At 44.2% G+C, this 21,293-nt stretch overlaps 1 protein-coding gene across 1 annotated transcript in view; it reads right to left on the reverse strand.

Moving 5' to 3' along the window:
- Nucleotides 1–6,708: 6,708 nt before the first annotated feature.
- LOC311235822 (junction-mediating and -regulatory protein-like) overlaps nucleotides 6,709–21,293 on the reverse strand; it is a gene marked incomplete at its 3' end in the record, with an annotated part of 312,624 nt that continues 298,039 nt past the window's right edge. The window contains exons 4-10 of the mRNA XM_084323326.1: nucleotides 14,298–14,467; nucleotides 11,871–12,073; nucleotides 10,641–10,812; nucleotides 9,131–9,217; nucleotides 8,282–8,374; nucleotides 7,662–8,151; nucleotides 6,709–7,019 (exon numbers count right to left, since the gene is read on the reverse strand). Of these exons, the coding sequence (XP_084179452.1) occupies nucleotides 6,709–7,019; nucleotides 7,662–8,151; nucleotides 8,282–8,374; nucleotides 9,131–9,217; nucleotides 10,641–10,812; nucleotides 11,871–12,073; nucleotides 14,298–14,467 (1,526 nt within the window). The remainder of the gene's footprint in view (nucleotides 7,020–7,661; nucleotides 8,152–8,281; nucleotides 8,375–9,130; nucleotides 9,218–10,640; nucleotides 10,813–11,870; nucleotides 12,074–14,297; nucleotides 14,468–21,293) is intronic.

A 21,293-nucleotide genomic window follows, 5' to 3' on the forward strand; every position in this document is an offset into this window, starting at 1 on the left:
AACAAGCAAAACTGTACATTGAGGGGGGGGAGGAGACACTGTACAAACAAGCAAAATTGTACATTGGACTATTGACAAAACCATACTAGGTAAATGACTGTACATTGGAGGGGGTTGGGTTAGGATATTTACAGGGGCCAGTTTTGAATTGCAGTCTCCCGTAGGTGTCCCTTGAGAGTGGTTTTGAAAGTGGGTAGTGATCCACATTCCTTTACAGCTTTGGGTAGGGCGTTCCACATTGATGTGGCATAATTGCGAAACGTGTTTAGTCCCTTATTTGAGCCGAATCTGGGTTTAACATGATTTGTGGAGCTCCCTCTGGTGTTGTGATCGTGGTATTCACTGACCTTTGGGAAGTATTTTGACATGTACATGGGTACCTTGGTTGTGTAGTGTATCTTGTAGACCAGGCCCATTGCAAGTTGCTGTACTCCGTCGTCTACTCTAAGGCTTCTAAGCCATCCTAGCTTGTCAAAGTGGGCAGGGGTGAGGTGGGTTCTAGGAGTAAGGTCAAGCAGTAGTCTGACCAGTTTGTTTTGAGATGTTTGTAATTTTGTTTTTAGCGCCTTTGAGGTGCTTTGGTACCATGAGGTGTGTGACGTACATGGGTACGTGGGTTGGTCATTACCATTATTACTGTATTTATGACACCATCTGAACATCAGGTTAGTATATGTAAATATGTTATGTTTTGGATGTGATGTGTGTTTGTGTGTGCATGATAGCTAATGCTGTCTCTTTTTCTCTATCAGGTGCCGCCCGTCCCTACACTGAAGAGTGCTGATTGCCTAATGGGTAACAGCTGATGGCAATCACCTCAAGAGGGACGGGTGGACAGATATACCAGACAGCACACACTCGTCCGGGCGCCTCTCTGTGTCAGTTACCAGTGACCAGGCTGTTGGAGGTTGCCATTGTTTACCACTGTTTGTGTGGAATGGTTATTTTAACATTGTCCACTGTTGTTTGTGTGGAACCGTTATTATAACACTGTCCACTGTTGTGTGGGACTGATTTATTGTGTGTTCATGTTGTTCACACCATTTACCTGGTAGGCATTGTATTTGTGTTGGTGCAGCTACCAGGTAAGTGTATATATATATATGTATATTGTGGCCTCAGTGCCACTTGCCACCCGTGTGGAATGTGTTAATATATATATATATGTATTGGGCCTTCTGCCTATTTTAGCCACACCTATGTAAGAATATATACTGTTGTTGTGGGCCTCAGAGCCATTTGCCACTGCTTGTGTGGAAGTATATATATCTGTATTGTTTGATGGCTGGGTGGTTCCCAGTGCCAACCTAGTTGGCTGGTGTCCTGCGACACTGTGTGCTTTTGTGCTCAACTTCATTATAATTATCTTGTGTGTTCTCCCCTTACCCTTCTCCCCGTTTGTTAATTGTTTGTGGGTTGTTTTTTCCCTTTATTAAATACTCGTATTTCAAGTGGAGGTTTGAATCCCTTCCCCGAGAATAAATATAATTTAAGTGAAGGTTTGAATTCCTTCCCCGCTAATAAATATAATTTACCTTTTGAAAGCGCATTTGTGTTGTTTTTCTATCTGCCGGGACCTTGCTTTAAAAGCATCTACTGAGGGGGCTGTTTTTGTTCATGTGCAGCCTGCTTCAGTTTCTATTCAATGTGGTCATTAGACCTTAGTACATGACAGGTGCAAGCATAGTCGTAGTACCCCTGAATGAGTGCTCCTGCCAGAGTCTTCAGGGTATTCTTGTTTACCAGAGAGGAGATCCGGTACAAGAATCGAGTTCGTTGGTTGACTTTTTTTATTACATTGGATGCCATTTTGTCACAGGAGAGATTAGCCTCTAGGATGGAACCCAGGTAGGTAATTTCATCTTTCCTTGTGACAATATTGTCACCCACTGTAACTGAGAAGCCGTCGGTCTTGCTGAGTTTGTTATTTGAACTGAAGAGAATGGACTCTGTTTTGCCCATGTGTAATGATAGTTTGTTATCAGCGAGCCATATGCAGATTCTGCCTAGTTCCGAGCTGAGGGTTTTTTCAACCTGTAACTTGTTCTTGTCAGAGACCAGCAGGGCTGAGTCGTCCGCAAACAGGAACAAGTTGCAGTCACAAGCTGACGACATGTCATTTGCATAAATTAGGAACAGTAGCGGTCCTAGTATGCTTCCTTGTGGAACACCACAGCTCACTGTGAGGGGGGGGGATAGGGTACCGTTTACCTCCACCATCTGTTCCCTCCCCTCAAGGTAGAATTGCATCCAGCTCACTGATAGACTATCAAAACCAATTGCTTTTAGCTTGTCAATCAGAATGGAGTGATTGACCGTGTCAAAGGCCTTTTGTAGGTCCAGCATGACCATGCCGCAGTATTTGCCCGCGTCCACCTCTTGTTTGATGTGGTCATTCAAATAGAGAAGGCATGTGTCAGTGGAGTGGGATGTTCTGAAGCCAGATTTGAATTCGTAGATTAGATTTTTTTCCGCTAGGTACTTTTCGACCTGTTCGTAGACAATTTTTTCCATGACTTTCGAGATGAAGGTGAGAATAGAAACAGGGCGGTAGTTGCCTGGGTCTAATTTTCTGCCCTTTTTGTGCAGAGGGGTCACCCTCGCAATTTTGAAGTCCTTGGGGACGTGTCCCTGTTTTATGGAGAGGTTTATTATGTGTGTGATGATTGGGGTGATGGCGGCTGCTGAGTCTCTGAGGAATTTGGAGGGGATGTTGTCATGGCCAGTGGCCTTGTTAGGTTGGAGGGCGCTCAGTTTATTGAGTACCTCATCTGTTGTTACCATTTCCAGCTTGAAGTCGTCCTTGTGGAACCCTAGGTTTTTGTAGTAAGCTACTATGTGTTCTACCCCATAAAGCCCTGAGTGGGAGGGTAGTTTGTTTACCAGTGTTGTGGCTATGTTTGTGAAGAAAATGTTTAAGTAATTGGCTACATCCAGCTTGTCTGTGATGAGCGTGTTGTCCGTTTTTATGTTTATGTTTGAGAATCTGGTTTTAAGTTTTTTACTGCATCCTAGTTGATTATTGAGTAATTTCCAAAGTTCACGTGGTTTGTTTTTGTTTTCCTCAGTTTTGTCATTGATGAAATTATTTTTTGCAGTTTTGATCATGGAGTTTACGTTGTTTCTTAGTCTGTTTCTTTCTAGTTTGAGTTCAGTCACGTGGGCTTGGAGTTCACTGCTCGTGCTTTTGGTAAGCTTTGACTGACTTTTACGAAACTCAGAGCATTTTTTGTCTCTGGTTTTCATAGCGGCCAGTATTTCGGAGTACATCCACGGCTCAGCGTGATTTTTTACCCTGGTGGTTCTTAGGGGGGCCATGTCGTTTAGTATTGTTGAAAATTTGGTTTTGAAACCAAGCCATGTTTCTTCGACCAGTGTACCATTGAGTTCATCTGACCAGTCCAGACTCTCCAGTTCAAGGTTGAAGGCCTCGCTAGAGTAGGTTTTGAGGTCTCTAGATGTGACTGTTTTGTGGCAGCCAGCCTTTTGTTTTAGCTTTTTGCGGGTACAGAATATCATATAATGATCACTTAACCCGCATGCTATAACCCCTTTATTGGAGATCTTGGACTTGTCGGAGGTCAGAATGAGGTCAATGGTAGTCTGAGTTGATTCACATACACGTGTGGGTTGGGTGATTAGCTGGCTGAGGCCGTGCAGATCACAAAACCTACTGAATGACTTGAAGACGGGTGCATCTTTTCGTTGCATATCCGTGTTCCAGTCTCCAATAAGAATTTTGTCTACATCCTCAACTCCAGCTAAACACCCATCCAGTGTATCATAAAAGCCACTATGATCTGGCGGCCTGTAGATAGATTGCCAGGCATCTCTGTTATCAGCAGTGCCACTAACTCACTTAGTCGCTCAGTCAGTTCTGTGTCTTTGTTCCGTTTGAGTGTTAGGCAGAGCTTAAGAATACAATTGCAAACGTGTTCATGGTAACGTGATTGCAATATTATTGTAACCCGTATGTTAAGAACTGTCGCAAATCGTATTGTATTATTGACTTCTTGCCTTAAGAATCTAAACCATTTACCATTGTGGTGAAACCATCACTACTCACTAAGAACTATCCCCCGACACAGTGGCTGTACGACGGGCCCACTGAGCCCCTCCCTGGTCCACTGACCCCCTCCCTGGACCACTGACCCCCTCCCTGGACCACTGACCCCCTCCCTGGACCACTGAGTCCTTCCCTGGACCACTGACTCTCTCTTTCTCCAGTTGGCTCTAGTTCAGCAGTGTAAGGTCTAGGCAGATAGGGGGTGGGACACACACGATAAGCCCATTGTGACAAGCCATATCTCCCACCGGCCTGGCCATATGCTGATATCAGACAGATGGACCAATACATAATGTGTCGTGAAGAGAGAGAGAGAGAGAGGGGGGGGGGGAGAGAGAGAGAGAGAGATGGCTGTGGTAGAGAGAGGGATGATGGGGCGAGAGAGAGAGAGGGGGGGGACAGGAATGTGGTTTCACAAAGGCAAAAAGATTTACCTTTCATTTTTCCATTGTCAGCTCAGAAAGCCATTGGTCATACCCTCTCTCTCCCCCCCCCCCCACCCCCCCCCCCCCCCCCCCCCCCCCCCCCCCCACACACACACACACACACACACACACACACACACACGCGCGTGTGCAACGAGACAAGCAAACAGCTTTGGTAGAGATACATCTCAATCTGAGGCTCAGTAAACATACCAGGTAGCTATAAATAGAAGTGAGAAGCAGAGCTCTCACCCTCTCCCTCTCAGACAGCTGGTTCCATGGTGTAATGGTTAGCACTCAGGACTCTGAATCCTGCGATCCGAGTTCAAATCTCGGTGGGACCTGATCTTTTCAACCCCCCCCCCCCCCCTGTATCGATATCCTCTTCAACACAGCAAGCAGAAGACGTCGGTATACTGTTGTTGCATGGTGTGTGACGAGAGAGCCAGTGTGACCATGCATGGCCTTGTGTGGAGCTCCTCAACAGAACAAATGAGTCCTTACACTCAGAGTAATCATGGCATCGCTTCAGTCTGAGTATAGACATGGAAACTGAGTTAAATACAGTGCAAACTTTACTAGGAGAATGCACTTAGTGCAGAGACCTCCGCCAAGGTTTAACAATCTCCTCACTTTGCTGCTCGTTTCACACACTCAAACACTTTCGAAACATTTGATGCCGTCAGCAGGACAAGCTGTTGAGTTCACCTTCTGGTTTTGTGATAATGGCGCCACCGTGAGGCCAAATGTCTCAGAATGTCACAGAATGTCACAGGGCTCCTTGCCTTAGTCAAGTGCGGTGCAAATTGGACAAAGCGTTTGATAGCTGAATGTGCACAGCACGTCAATCCGGCCACTACATTTCAATAAACATATCTTGTTAGTTTGGCCTGATGTTGGCCCTAGAGGGAAGGTCGAGGGGTCGAAGAAGAAGTCTCTTCCTCTCGGGGTCATGAATTTCTGTGACTGTACAAGTCAGGAGATTTGGAGAATTTAGCCTGATGGTGGCCCTAGAGGAAAGGTAATTTAGCCTGATGGTGGCAAGGTCATGGGATCACCAAGTGTTTTCTGTTGGGGGGTCATGAATGTTCAAAGCAAATTTTACGGCAATCCTTTGATTCCTTTTCGAGATATTGTTCACAGACAGACAGACAGACAGACAGACAGACAGACAGACAGACAGACAAACTGGGGCGAAAACCTCCTTGGCGGAGGTAAATAACACATGTCCTTCATCATGGTGAATGTTGTGTGGAAAATGCAAATGAACCGGGTTGACCCTAGAGCACAAACATTTGGTGTGTCAGTGATACGATACAGTATTACTCTGGCTCTGGCGTAGACTTTGGGTACATACTGTGGCTGTGCATTTGTGCGTGTTTGTGTGTGTGTGTGTGTGTGTGTGTGTGTGTGTGTGTGTGTGTGTGTGTGTGTGTGTGTAGTACGGTATGTACAGTGTGCGGGGTGCAAGCGTCTGTGTGCTTGTATTCGTTGTCTTGTAAGCCAAGACAGCCTAGCTCTAAATGCTAGCTCTAAAGCCTAGCTCTGAAGCCTAGCTCTGAAGATTATAGCTTTAAAGCCTAGCTCTGAAGCCTAGCTCGGAAGCTAGGCTTAAGCTAGAAGCATAGGTCTGAAGCCTAGCTCTGGAGCCTAGCTCTGAAGCCTAGCTCCTAAAGCCTAGCTCTGAAGCCTAGCTCTAAAGCCTAGCTCTGAAGCTAGCTCTAAGCCTAGCTCTGAAGCCTAGCTCTGAAGCCTAGCTCTGAAGCCTAGCTCTAAAGGATAGCTCTAAAGCCTAGCTCTGAAGCCTAGCTCTGAAGCCTAGCTTTAAAGCTCTGAAGCCTAGCTTTAAAGCTCTAAAGCCTAGCTCTGAAGCCTAGCTCTGAAGCCTACCCTGAAGCCTAGCTCTGAAGCCTAGCTCTGGAGCCTAGCTTTTAAAGCCTAGCTCTGAAGCCTATAGCTCTGAAGCCTAGCTCTGAAGCCTAGCTCTGAAGCCTAGCTCTAAAGCCTAGCTCTGAAGCCTAGCTCTAAAGCCTAGCTCTGAAGCCTAGCTCTGAAGCCTAGCTCTGAAGCCTAGCTCTGAAGCCTAGCTCTAAAGCCTAGCCCTGAAGCCTAGCTCTGAAGCCTAGCTCTGAAGCCTAGCTCTGAAGCCTAGCTTTAAAGCCTAGCTCTGAAGCCTAGCTTTAAAGCCTATAGCTCTAAAGCCTATAGCTCTAAAGCCTAGCTGTCCCAATCCGGGCAGGTTAACCCATCGTCATCCGAGTCGGACTCCGGCGAGGCCTCTTTGATGCGCCTCAGCGCCTCGTGGATGCTCCTGGTCAGGGGGTCCGTGGAGGCGGAGAGCGCCCCCTGGTCCCGCTTCTCCTCACACGGGACACGCCGCAGTTTCACCCCCCGCCGGATCTGGGCCAGGATGCTGTGGGATTCCTCGTCGTCCTCCTGGCTGGGAGGCAGGGCCCGCTGGTCCGCCTTCCTCAGGCGGAAGCTGCCTCTCTTCAGGGAGGCCAGCACCTCGTCCATGGGGGAGCTCGCTGGAGGGGTGGGGGGTCGGGAAGGGAGGAAGCGAGGGGTTAGGATATGGGGATATACTGTTTACTATTAGTCTTACTCATAGTACATATCCCGATTCTAATTCTTTATTGCCCATATTTATTGTAACATATGATATACAGTAACTGCATACAGACCCTTTTTACACTGTTAATTTCCTCATTCTTATGTTAATTATATATGTATAATTATATTCTAGAGTAAATTATATTGCTTACACTTAATTTTTTTCTCATATATATATATATATATATATATATATCTTTCATTATTACTTTTTTCATTATTATTATTCAGATTTTATTATTAAGATTCAGAATTGTATTACATATATTTATGTCTTTCTACTATTACCATGCCCATACCTATAACTCCCTTCCCCCCTCCACCATGCTGCTATGACGTCCACATTTCTCCAAGGGTATCAATAAAGGAATATCTTATCTTATCTTATCGTATCGTATCTTATCTTATCTTATCTTATCTTATCGTATCTTATCTTATCGTATCTTATCTTATCTTATCGTATCTTGTATTGGCAACCACTGTAGCTAGCTATCATCCATCAGTACACCTCAGCATGACTACCACACATCCTGCCAGTGTTATCCTGCAGCCAGTACCTCTCCTGCTGTGGGCGTCCAGGTCCGGGGTCTTCCTCAGCTTCTTCCTGGCACTCACCAGCTGGCTGCTGTCGAAGAAGCGGGGGACGAAGGGGCCCAGCGGTGAGAGAGGGGGGGGCTCCTCCACCTCCCCCTCTCTCCCGGAGGGCGGCGGCTGGTCGGGAGGCGGGGGAGGAGGAGGAGGAGGAGGAGGAGGGAAGACGGGGCTGGACAGCAGCGACGGCAGGGAGCAGGGGGAGCAGGACGTGTCGTCCGGAGCAGGCGCGACCAGCGGAGGCGCCGGCGATGCCTTGAGCGGGACCGGCTGAGTGGTGAGGGCGGTGCCCGGGCCGGGCTCCGTCTGGACGCTGGCGCTGCTGAGGCAGAACGGCTGGGTCTGGATGAACACGGAGTCCGTTCGCTCTTCTTCCCCACTCCTCCCCCTCTCTCTCCTCCCGCTGTGGGCCACACGCAGACGAGTGGACTTCAGGATCACCTGACCCGGGTACCGCTACAGAAACACAGGCAGCACAGGCGGGGGGAGGAGAGGAGACGGTTTGGGGTTGTTGGCTTAGGGGTTCAGTGAGAAAGAATGATGACTCAAACATTGTATTTTTATGTGAATATAATAGCACATGTACTTGTTTGAAAGTGCGGAGTCTGTCGAGAGTTCTCTGTCTCTCCTGGCTGACCCTGCTGTTCTTCCTCTCTTCATCTTCCTCTTCTTTATCCTTCTGTTGAGGAGACGGAAAAGAGAACGGCAGGGAGGAGAGAGAGAGAGAAAGAGAGAAAAAAGAGAAGGGAATAGAGGAGAAAAATAATTGTGTTTTTAAATATACACTGAGAAAAACTAATCAGTCATAGTGTGTATGCTCCATTTAGGTGTGCCAGGTTTGACCCGGGTTTACACCTCTCCAAACCAATAGCAACTTCAGATAGGCTACCCTGTGCAAGCATGACCAACAATGGAGATAACTAGGGATGTCCGATATTATCGGCCGACCGATATTATCGGCCGATATCGGCAGTAAAATGTGATATCGGAAAATATCGGTATCGGTTTAAATTCTTTTTAAAACAATAACAATATTTGTTATGTATATATCCAGTGAAATTATTAGTTACCTGAAATTATTCCGTTTTTTGGACGGGGAAACCCTGCATATATCGGTATCGGTTGATATCGGTTGATATCGGTATCGGAAATTAAGAGTTGGACAATATCGGAATATCGGTATCGGTAAAAAAGCCAATATCGAGCATCCCTAGAGATAACGATAAGAGATAAAAAAAAAAACAAAAAAAAAACGACATTCAGGCTTGCACAAAATCATAATGTTCCAGAACTGGTAAGTACATCCTGGCAAATAGCTGTCAGTAAGACAGCTTCCACAGCTCTTGCTCCACTTTGACAATGACATGCTTGCTGCTGCCAGCTGATTCAACTCTGTGTCAAGTCACATCATTACAAGGCCATAGAGAACTGGCACCTGTTGCAAGGCATGCTGGGATGTGAAGTCCCTATGGCTGTCTTGACGTTCCTGTCGCTTCTCGTTGTGGCTGGACACACATATCTCCTGCAGGAGGAGAGACACATCAACACACTGTTACATAGTCTCACATACAACTACACATCAACACACTGTTCTACACAGTCTCACATACAACTACACATCAACACACTGTTCTACACAGTCTCACATACAACTACACATCAACACACTGTTCTACACAGTCTCACATACAACTACACATCAACACACTGTTCTACACAGTCTCACATACAACTACACATCAACACACTGTTCTACACAGTCTCACATACAACTACACATCAACACACTGTTCTACACAGTCTCACATACAACTACACATCAAGACACACTGTTCTACACAGTCTCACATACAACTACACATCAACACACTGTTCTACACAGTCTCACATACAACTACACATCAACACACTGTTCTACACAGTCTCACATACAACTACACATCAACACACTGTTCTACACAGTCTCACATACAACTACACATCAATGAACAATGATTGAACAATGAACAATAACAGGCCAGCAACACACCCACAGCACACACACACACTCACTTTAAATAAACACACACTGTAGCACCCACTTTATCACACTTTACACTTTATATTTATATTATTGGTAAGGGAACTGCACATCTCTCATTCCTTATTGCACTTCCCCACCACAACGGTGGCGCCACAAGCTAAGCTATACCTCACCATTTTTGTACCAGATGTACATACTGTATATAGAGGTATACCGAACAATTGTTGTTTACACTTGTACATACTGTATAGAGGTATACTGAACAATTGTTGTTTACACTTGTGTTTACTTGACTTTCTATTTTTTACTTATTATCTAGCACACTGTCAGGAGAGAAACAAAAAGAAACATTTCATGCAAAGTATTCTGTATTTCTATGACAAATAATAAAGAAACTTGAAACATCAACACACTGTTGTACTGTCTCACATACAACTACACATCAACACACTGTTCTACACAGTCTCATGGTCTCATTCATTTATGATGAATTGAAAATGGGGGACCCTGATGGAAACAAGACGAAAGTCTTTCTCAGGTCTGCATCCTCTTAACAATTGTATGTATTGAGCTGTACTGTACTGTACCCATTCTGCAATCTGTTAATAAACTTTTCAATCAATCAATCAGTCATGGTACTCTGTCACACATCAACACACTGTTCTACACAGTCTCACGGTACTCTGTCACACATCAACACACTGTTCTACACAGTCTCACGGTACTCTGTCACACATCAACACACTGTTCTACACAGTCTCACGGTACTCTGTCACACATCAACACAGTTCCACTGTTTCAGACATGATACTCTCAAGTCTCACGCACAACTAAGACAGATCTCACCGACATATACTGTCTCAACATACGGCACTGATACTATTATGTGAGTCAGTTTGAGTGTGTGAGAGGAATAACACACCCTCTTGCTCTTCAGGTAGGAGCGTTTGGCAGTGATGCGCCCCCTCCTGGCCTCCAGCTGCCTTGCGCTGAGCTGAAGTCTCCTCAGTTCCTCCCTCTCTGCGGCGTCGTCCCCTCTGATGGACTGGGGACTCTCATAGGTGTCGTAGTACACCACCTCATCCTGCCGCTCTGTGGGTGGCCATACAGTAGTATGCACACACACACACACACACACACACACACACACACACACACACACACACACACACACACACACACACACACACACACACACGCACACACGCACACACGCACACGCACACGCACACGCGCACATACACAGTCATCATCTGTGGAAGTAAACAACTCAATGGCTTCTCATGGGAGCAGATGTCTTCACTGGCTTCAGTCATTGTTTTCACCCGTGGATCTCAAACATTACATGTTAAGGACCTTCAAATTAATGCATATTTGCCAATGGACCCACATTGATAATATAATTGATAATATTTTGTCCCAGGGAATCCCATCGGAGTAGATTTTACTTGTTAGATGTTAGATGTGATTTAGTCCAGAATTTCACAACTGTCTAACATGTAGGGGGCGGGGGAGTGGAGAGAGTGTGTGTGTGTGTGCGTGCGTGCGTGCGTGCGTGCGTGCGTGCGTGCGTGCGTGCGTGCGTGCGTGCGTGCGTGCGTGTGTGTGTGTGTGAGAAGGAGAGGGAGGGGGAGAGAGAGAGAGAGACCCCCGACCTCATAGAGTCCACCCTGATAACCACTGGTACTCTCTAGACCACAATAGAGTCAGACCTCATAACCACTGGTACTGAGTCTAGACCACATAGAGCCAGACCTCATAGAGTCCACCCTGATAACTACTGGTCTAGACCTCATAGAGTCCACCCTGATAACTACTGGTCTAGACCTCATAGAGTCCACCCTGATAACTGCTGGTCTAGACCTCATGATGGACAGACATCACAGCCCGTACCTGTCATCATGATGGACAGAGACCTCACAGCCCGTACCTGTCATCATGATGGACAGAGACCTCACAGCCCGTACCTGTCATCATGATGGACAGAGACCTCACAGCCCTTACCTGTCATCATGATGGACAGAGACCTCACAGCCCGTACCTGTCATCATGATGGACAGAGACCTCACAGCCCGTATCTGTCATCATGATGGACAGAGACCTCACAGCCCGTACCTGTCATCATGATGGACAGAGACCTCACAGCCCGTACCTGTCATCATGATGGACAGAGACCTCACAGCCCGTACCTGTCATCTGTCTCCGGATGGTGTCCAGCTGAGCAGTGAGCAGCAGCTCCTCACACTGCAGGATCTCTGCCTGGATGTCATACAGCTGCAGCTGCAGCTCATAGTACTGCGCCTCCATGTGGTCTAAATGTGCCATGGCGCCCTCTCCACTGCACAGGCTCTGCATCTGAGAGACGGGGGTTAAGAGACAAGTCAGGTCAGAGGTTACATAAACCCAGTAAATGTGTGTGTGTGTCTGTGAGTACATAAGAGAGAGAGAGAAGGAGAGAGAGAGAGAGAGAGAGAGAGAGACAAAAAAACAGTGAGGGGCAGTGATGTGGTGTCATACAGATGGGAAGTTTTCAGTGGTGGCATGCAGGAGGTCATTTCTGGTGTTTGTTCCACATCTATATTTGGATTCTTCATTATGTGTGTGCAGTGGTGGAAGAAGTACACAGTTCCTTCTGTTAAGTGTAAGTAATAATATGCTTGAATGTAACTGCACTTTAACTGTTCCACAAGAGGGCGCTATAGGCGTAAGGAGATGCAGCTATATCAGCTGACGTCAGGTAGCAGGTATAAGGGATTGTTCCCTCCCCCTCTGTCTCTCTCTCTCTCTAGCTCTCACGAAGAGCAGGTCTCGTGGTGGAAATGTACATATAAAATAAACCACGCCAGTTAAGGCTAAAGAAGACCTCGTCGCCATGCTCAGTTATTGCTCCCCATGTGACTCTGTCAACACCTTCCTTTACTTAACATCACCTTTAATCAAAGCAGCATAACTGCACCACATACCACTTTAACATAACCTTTAATCAAAGCAGCATAACTGGACCACATACCACTTTAACATAACATTTAATCAGAGCAGCATAACTGGACCACATACCACTTTAACATAACCTTTAATCAGAGCAGCATAACTGGACCACATACCACTTTAACATAACCTTTAATCAGAGCAGCATAACTGGACCACATACCACTTTAACATCACCTTTAATCAGAGCAGCATAACTGGACCACATACCACTTTAACATCACCTTTAATCAGAGCAGCATAACTGCACCACATACCACTTTAACATCACATTTAATCAGAGCAGCATAACTGGACCACATACCACTTTAACATCATCTTTAATCAAAGCAGCATAACTGCACCACATACCACTTTAACATCACCTTTAATCAGAGCAGCATAACTGGACCACATACCACTTTAAAATCACCTTTAATCAAAGCAGCATAACTGCACCACATACCACTTTAACATCACCTTTAATCAAAGCAGCATAACTGGACCACATACCACTTTAACATCACCTTTAATCAGAGCAGCATAACTGGACCACATACCACTTTAACATCACCTTTAATCAGAGCAGCATAACTGGACCACATACCACTTTAACATCACCTTTAATCAGAGCAGCATAACTGGACCACATACCACTTTAACATGGATCGAGGATTGAATGCTCCCAAGCACTGGAATACACAAACATAACGTAGAATACATACTTTTACTTTAGATACATAAGTACATTCAATATCAAATACTTCTCTACTTATACTTGAGTCGAATTTTGAATGGCAGACTTTTACCAGTGTACTATTTTATCTGGGTATTTCTTAAAGTGGTATGTGGTCCAGTTATGCTGCTCTGATTAAGGGTGATGTTAAAGTGGTATGTGGTCCAGTTATGCTGCTCTGATTAAGGGTGATGTTAAAGTGGTATGTGGTCCAGTTATGCTGCTCTGATTGAAGGTTATGTTAAAGTAGTATGTGGTCCAGTTATGCTGCTCTGATTAAAGGTGATGTTAAAGTGGTATGTGGTCCAGTTATGCTGCTCTGATTAAAGGTGATGTTAAAGTGGTATGTGGTCCAGTTATGCTGCTCTGATTAAAGGTGATGTTAAAGTGGTATGTGATCCAGTTATGCTGCTCTGATTAAAGGTGATGTTAAAGTGGTATGTGATCCAGTTATGCTGCTCTGATTAAAGGTGATGTTAAAGTGGTATGTGGTCCAGTTATGCTGCTCTGATTAAAGGTGATGTTAAAGTGGTATGTGGTCCAGTTATGCTGCTCTGATTACGTCCTCTTGAAATTGGCAGGCTTCAGATTTGAAAAAGCATTATCTGCATTACATTTCTGCCATGTTTTCTGAGAAAAATCTTTTTATTCAAAGTAGTAGTTACTAGTAGTAACTGATGACTTCAGATAAATGTAGTGGAGTAAAAAGTACATTATTTCCTTTGAAATGTAGTGGAGTGAAAGTACACAATTTCTTTTTACAGTACTTGAGTTCAAAATAAATACTTAGTTACTTTCCACCACTGTGTGTGTGTGTGTGTGTGTGTGTGTGTGTGTGTGTGTGTGTGTGTGTGTGTGTGTGTGTGTGTGTGTTACCTCATCTCGGAGTGTGTGTTTCCTCTGCTCCAGACAGATCTCCCTGGCTCTCTGCAGCTGTAGCGTCTCCTTGGCGACAGAGTAACGCAGCCTCTCCATGCGCTCCACCGCTGCTGTCCACGCAGCCCTGCCCAACTTACGCTGGTCCACCTTCATACGCTCATGCAGCCCTACACACACACACACACACACACACACACGCACGCACGCACGCACGCACGCACGTACACACACGCACGCACGCACGTACACACACACACACACACACACACACACACACACACACGCACGCACGTACGCACACACACACACACGCACGCACGCACGCACGTACGCACACACACACACACACACACACACACACACACACACACACACACACACACACACACACACACACACACACACACACACACACACACACACACACACACACACACACACACACAGACACACACACACACAGAGAGAGAGAGAGAGAGAGAGAGAGAGGGGCAGCATACAACAACCTCTCCTGTCTCCTAAGTGATGATACAGTAAGGTTCACTCCAGACTTGTCGTTTAATGACTCCGTCAGATAAACACACAGACCAAAATACCAACCGGTACTTGAACAAGGCGCTGCAGAGGGAGCAACCTGACACACTGTTGGCCAAAAGTTCTCTGTCTGATCAATAGATTGTCCTTGTTGTGTCACTTTCACAGCATGGCTCGCTGCCCTGTCCCATCAATACCTAATCAGTAATCACATCAGAACCCCGCACAGGTCAACCCCAGGACACTGCTCCCAATGTGTGTGTGTGTGTGTGTGTGTGTGTGTGTGTGTGTGTGTGTGTGTGTGTGTGTGTGTGTGTTACAATTTAGGGTGGAAATCGCCTCCTTCACACGTTGGAGACAGTAACGACCTAGTCTCGTACTCAAGACTCTCATGTTAAAATGAAGAGTCTGATGGCAGGTCATCGGATTAACTTCAAGGTTCTCCTGTTGGTCTACAAGGCCGTAAATCACTCCGGCCAGACCTACCTCCAGAACCTCCTCTCCCCTCAACCTGCATCCAGGTCACTCAGGTCTGGCAGCCAAAACCTCCTCCCCATCCCACGCACCAGGCTGTCCACCATGGGGCACCGTGCTTTTTCCGCACTGGGGCCACGCCTGTGGAATCAGCTGCCAGGATCCGTCAAGGCCTCAGACTCCCTTGCTGCCCTCAAGGCCAGCCTTAAAACCCATTTATTTTACTCTGCCTTCCACTAGGGCCTGTTTTTACTGCTCCTATGTTTTTATGTTTTTTATTTTATTCATTTGAACAATTTTATGTTTTTTTCTTTTTTTTTTTTTTTTTTTAAACACACATATAAACAAACATGACAACACACGATAAGATACACAAGCATTAATACACAGTGTATATCCAACGAAATTACCATTTATACCAATGTCTTATACAGGATATACCCCTAATACCTGTTATCTAAAAACCTACACACATATGCTCCAGCTCGAACCCCCCCCCTCCCGGACCCCTCTTTGGATAGTACCTCCATTATCCCTCGCTCCTAACCAGACACTACCATTATAAGCTAGCTTTTATTCTCTCCACCACTTCTAACCACATTGTCATTTTGGATTCATTGAGACCCAGAATTCTTGCTGTAGATATTTCTTGATAAATCACATCGAGATATGTAAGAAACCAAACTTTCCGGCAATTTTTTTCCGGTTGAAACCAGCGTGATGCTATCAGCTTTTTAGCTACTGTGATACCCGATAAAACCAATCTCTTTAGCTGTGGATGTACTGCAAACTCAAAAACATCATTCAATAGTAATACAGAGGGGTGTACAGGTATATTCCAAGATACGAGTTTTGATAATTGTTGGGTCACATCTTTCCAGAATATCTTAACTGGTGGGCAGTCCCAATACATGTGCATAAATGTCCCTTTGTCCCCATTTGTACATTGGGAGCATTTGGAGTCTTGTTTAAGACCCATTCTGTTCAGTCTTATAGGAGTCAAGTATGTCCTGTGAATATAGTTAAGATTGATTTGTTGATGGTCCGGGTTCCTTGATGTAAGTCGGACATTTGCCCAGGCTCCTTGCCAATCAAAGTCACTTTCCAGGTCTGGTATATCCCTCCTCCAGACAGAGTCTAGTTGGAGGGTTTCATACGAGGACGTTAGTAATTGATGATAAAAATCTGAAACAAAACCTCTCGATGTCTCTCTTTCATAGAAAAATTTGTGGTATCTGTGGTGTTCAATTGGTATGTCTAATGGAACACCGTGAGACTTCAAACATAGCCGTAACTGTATGTAAAAAAGCCATGTGGACTTGGTGAGATAATTTTTTTTGCATATTTCTCCATAACTACAAAAACCCTGTTTGTTAAAAACATCCCCTAATGAATGTATGCCTTGCTCTTCCCATATAGGGAATCTTATAGGTCGTTTTTCAATTAAGAGTGCATTGTTGTTGAATAAGGGAGTATGATTGTGCCATTTATGTGGGTTAGGATATTTTTTTTGTGTTTCACGCCATATCCGGATCGCATGAGTAATTATGGGGCCAAATTTCCGTTCACAGTGCTTGATTGGTAGTTTAGTGTATGCTATGTCCTTCAGTCTATGTGGGGCTACTATGTTTTCTTCAAATTTTCTCCAGGATACTAATGCTTGGGGATCAAACCATGTTGTCAATGGTCTTAATGTGTACGCCTTAAAATAATGGAAAGAATCTGGAAATGCCATGCCACCGTCTGCTTTATTTCTCTGTGCGTGGATCTTTTTATACGTGGTGGTTTGTTATTCCAAATAAATTTGTATGTGGAGGAGTGTAATCTTTTCCAGTAACCCTCTGGAGGGGGTAACGGTAGCATTGAACTGAAGAAGTTGATTCTAGGTAGTACGTCCATCTTAACTATTGATATCCGTGCCTGTACTGAGTTTTTAAGTTTTGCCCACTTATCAAGGTCGTCTTTGATTTTGTTTTGGATTTTTGTGTAATTGTGCTTCACCGTTTGTCTTATGGTGGGGAATATTTCCACTCCCAAGCATCTAAAATGTTTTACCATATGTATCTCTCCTGGGAGGGTTATATCTTTTTTTGCAGGGGTGTTAAGTGGAAGGAAAGCCGACTTCGGCCAATTTATCTTAAATCCTGATAAGTCACCAAAGTTCTCAATCAACTTGAGCAGATGAGGCAATGTGGTGTTGGGGTTTTGCATGAACAGTATTACGTCGTCCGCATATAAACTAATTTTATGTTGTGTGCCCTTGATTACGATTGGTTCTATGGATTGGGATTGTCTTATATATTGTGCTAAAGGCTCTAATGATAGATCGAATAGTCCGGGACTAAGAGGGCAACCCTGTCTGGCTGAGCGTGATACCGGAAAGATTTTGGAGATGATTGTACCTGTTGTAATCATGGCCGATGGGTCTTTGTATAATACTTTAATCATATCAATGAATCCTTTTCCTAACCCCATCCTTTCTAATACTGCCCATAGATACGACCATTCCAGCCTGTCAAAAGCTTTCATTGCATCCAGGGACAGCATCGCCTTAGGTATGGTGTCGTCCTTGTCGGCATCTAGTACGTGCAGTATTCGTCTTATGTTATCAGTGATCAGGCGGCCTCTTATGAAGCCAGTTTGGTCCGGATGAACTAAAGACGTCATATGCTTTTGTAATCTGATGGCTAATACCTTAGAGTACAGTTTGATATCGGTTCCGAGGAGGCTTAAGGGTCTGTAACTATCGCACTCGGTGGGGTCTTTGTCTTTTTTGAGAAGGACTGTTATGAGTGCAATATTGTCGTTTTTATGGAAGTTCCCCTCCTTGACTGAGTATAAGATCATATTTAGTAATAAGGGTCCAATTATGTCCCAACAAGAAAGGTACATTTCTGGTGGGATACCGTCTCTTCCAGGAGCCTTACCACTTTGCATTTCGGATATGGCCTTCTTGAGTTCATCTAGTGTGATCGGTGTTTCTAACTGTTTAGCGTCATCCTCTGAAAGGTTAGGGAGAATAATTTGATTAAGATATGTGTCCATTTTGTCTTGATCGAAGGTCGTTTCTGATTTATATAAGTCGGAGTAGAATTCTTTGAATGTATCGTTTATTTTTTCAGGGTCTGTTTCAAGTACTTGTTGTGCTCTAATGGTAGTTATATCTGCAAATTTTGCATTAATTCTTAATCGCATGGCTAATAGGTGACTAGGTTTAGAACCTTGGGAGTACTGCTGTTGTCTTGTGCTGCGTATTTGTATTTCCGATTGTTGTCTGTATATGGCCTTGATCTCTTTTTTTAGTACGTTAACTTGATTTTCTAGTCGAGTTGAGTTGTTGTATTTTAAAGAATTAAATAACGTTGAGTAAAGCGTTTCCAGTTCAGACAGTTTTGTGCATTGATTCTTGCGCATTTTGGAGGAAAAGCTATCAGTGAAATCCTTGATCATTCCCTTTACCGACATCCATATTATTCTGGGGTCTTGCACCGAGTTTGCATTCTCCCGTAGGAATACTATAAGAGCTTCTTTGAGTTGTGTAATGAATTCCTTGTTATTAAGCAGCATCGATTTTAAATCGCCATCTTGGGGCTCGGGAAGATAGTATACCAAATGTTACTTTTAGTAGTAAATAACAGTGATCTGATAGTGCATTGGGTATCATTTCCACTTCATATTTATCAAATAGTCTCGGGGATGCAAAGACATAATCTATTCTGGATAATGTCTTATGTCTCGCAGATCGACAAGAGTACTTTCGGGTCGTGGGATTAAGTGATCGCCATAAGTCATTTACACCTGTAATCTTCGACCAATCCTTTAATGCTTTAGATGAATTATTTTGTTCGCTGGAAAAGGCGAGGTAAGATTTGTCCATCCTTGGATTCCAAATGGCATTAAAATCCGCACCTATTATAAATGAGTAATCGGGAAGGTCTAACATTGCATTGGTTAGTGTAGAGAAGAAACCCTCTTCGTACAAATTTGGGGCATATACCGCTGCCAACGCTATTTTCCTGTTATTGTGTACAATCATAGCTATAGTTATACGACCATCTGCATCAGACCATACTCCCTTTAATTCAATATTTAACTTACGTCTAACGACTATGGCTACCCCTCGAGTTCTCGTACCAAAAGAAGAGTGACTAATATTATGATATGTGTTGTCCGCTAACGTATCTATGTCTTTCTCTAAAATGTGCGTTTCGCTTAGTAGAGCCACGTCCACATGTTCTTTTTTCATCAGTGTGAGCACGCTTTTGCGTTTGTGTTGTTTATTTATCCCACCAGTGTTCCATATCATTATATTCAAACTAGTCATAATCTATACATGTTGTTGTGTAGTTTTTGGTAATGCTTCTGGAGTGCGAAGCTACAATAGATGTACATCCAATTATTGAGGTCCCGTTGAGAGCCGAGCTTAAAAACATATATATATACAAATAAAAATCCCCTTTTTCCCCCTCTCCCAGAGAGTCGTACAGGCCTGTGTTCCATAGACACACCCTCCCTTAGCCACCGGATTGCCCAAACTGAGCTTTGTAATCCTACTCTTCCTATGCTAATTGCCATAGGATCTAACATTTTCATTCTAATTAAATAGAATGTCGCTTTTGGTCTTGCGCCTTCCTACTAAAATATTATGAAAAATGAAAAAAAGAATACCTTCATTGATATATTAATTTGAACCTTCTACTAACTTATGTAGGAAACATCAGAAAAAGGAAAAGATTGGAGACAAACACTAACACCTTATGAAGAAAAATAGAAAAGAACAATGTAAGATAAAAAAGGGAGTGAGAGCTAAAATAAAACTCAACGTGGAGAAACCACTAAAATAAAATTGAATACAGAGATAAAAGAGAAAAACAGAGACTTTTAGAGCTACATTGTGCCAATCTCTAAATCAGTGGAGTGATTATTTAAAATATTAGAATAACCTTGTTGTGCTCATACATTTAGATGTGGCTGATTTTTTTTAAAGCCTTATTAAGGCCTGATTAAACTTCAGTCAATTGATCATATGCTTATACACACCGGATGTTAATGTTAAAGTTGCAGGCCTTCGTTGTAATGGTGCATTATATTCTAGAAGGTTGTAGAATACCCTAGTATATACGAACAGACTGCTGTTATGTTCCAGAATGATCTTCCTACCCAGGGTTCATGACTACTAGTATTTTCGGGATATTCCTTTGTGTTCCAGAGCAGTCGAGCGATGAGCCCAGAATATTCCAGATTGTTCACAGTGTCAATGATAGATTCTTGTATCCACGGAGACCAGAAGTCTGTAAATATAATGCATTACGAACCATATTATACACCTTGTGCCTTGGTGTTGCCGGCATGCATATCATCTGCTACTTTTGTTGAGTCGTGGTAAAGTCATTCTAATAAAATTACTGAAATACAAAGAGAAAGAGAGAGATGAATAGGCTTATCTGGTGCGAGACAGTGTTGCGTTCTGCCCTGGGGGACCTGCTCCATGTAGATTCAAGTATTCCTCGGCGTCTTTAGGCGTGCGTATTCCTTCCCTCCGGCAGTCTTTTCCCACGATCGATAATAGTGCCGTGTATATTAGCCTTGCCCTGAAGCCACTCTTGAACAATTTCTGCATCACCTCCTTGTAGGGGAAACGCTGAGCGATGGCCTCTTTGCATAGATACCATATTTCACCATATTTCAGTTTCCCCCTTTGGTTGCGTGCAGCTCTGATGATGTCATCTCTTATTACCGTCTTGCGCATAGTAACAATGATGACTCTTGGACCGTTGCCTCTTTGTTCTCGAGTACCGATTCTGTAACATTGGTCCACTATCGGCTCTGTGGTTAGAATGTTGTTACCCAAAATCTCTGTTAACACTGTTGGAAACTTGTCGTCTGTGCAATTGACTGATTCATCAAGTCCCACTATGCGGATATTATTTCGCCTGTAGTAATGTTGGGTCTCGAGCAGCCTCTCCATCGCTTCATCTTTGACTT

This window comes from Notolepis coatsorum, assembly GCF_963971535.1.
Source record: "Notolepis coatsorum genome assembly, chromosome: 10".
Taxonomy (NCBI): domain Eukaryota; kingdom Metazoa; phylum Chordata; class Actinopteri; order Aulopiformes; family Paralepididae; genus Notolepis; species Notolepis coatsorum.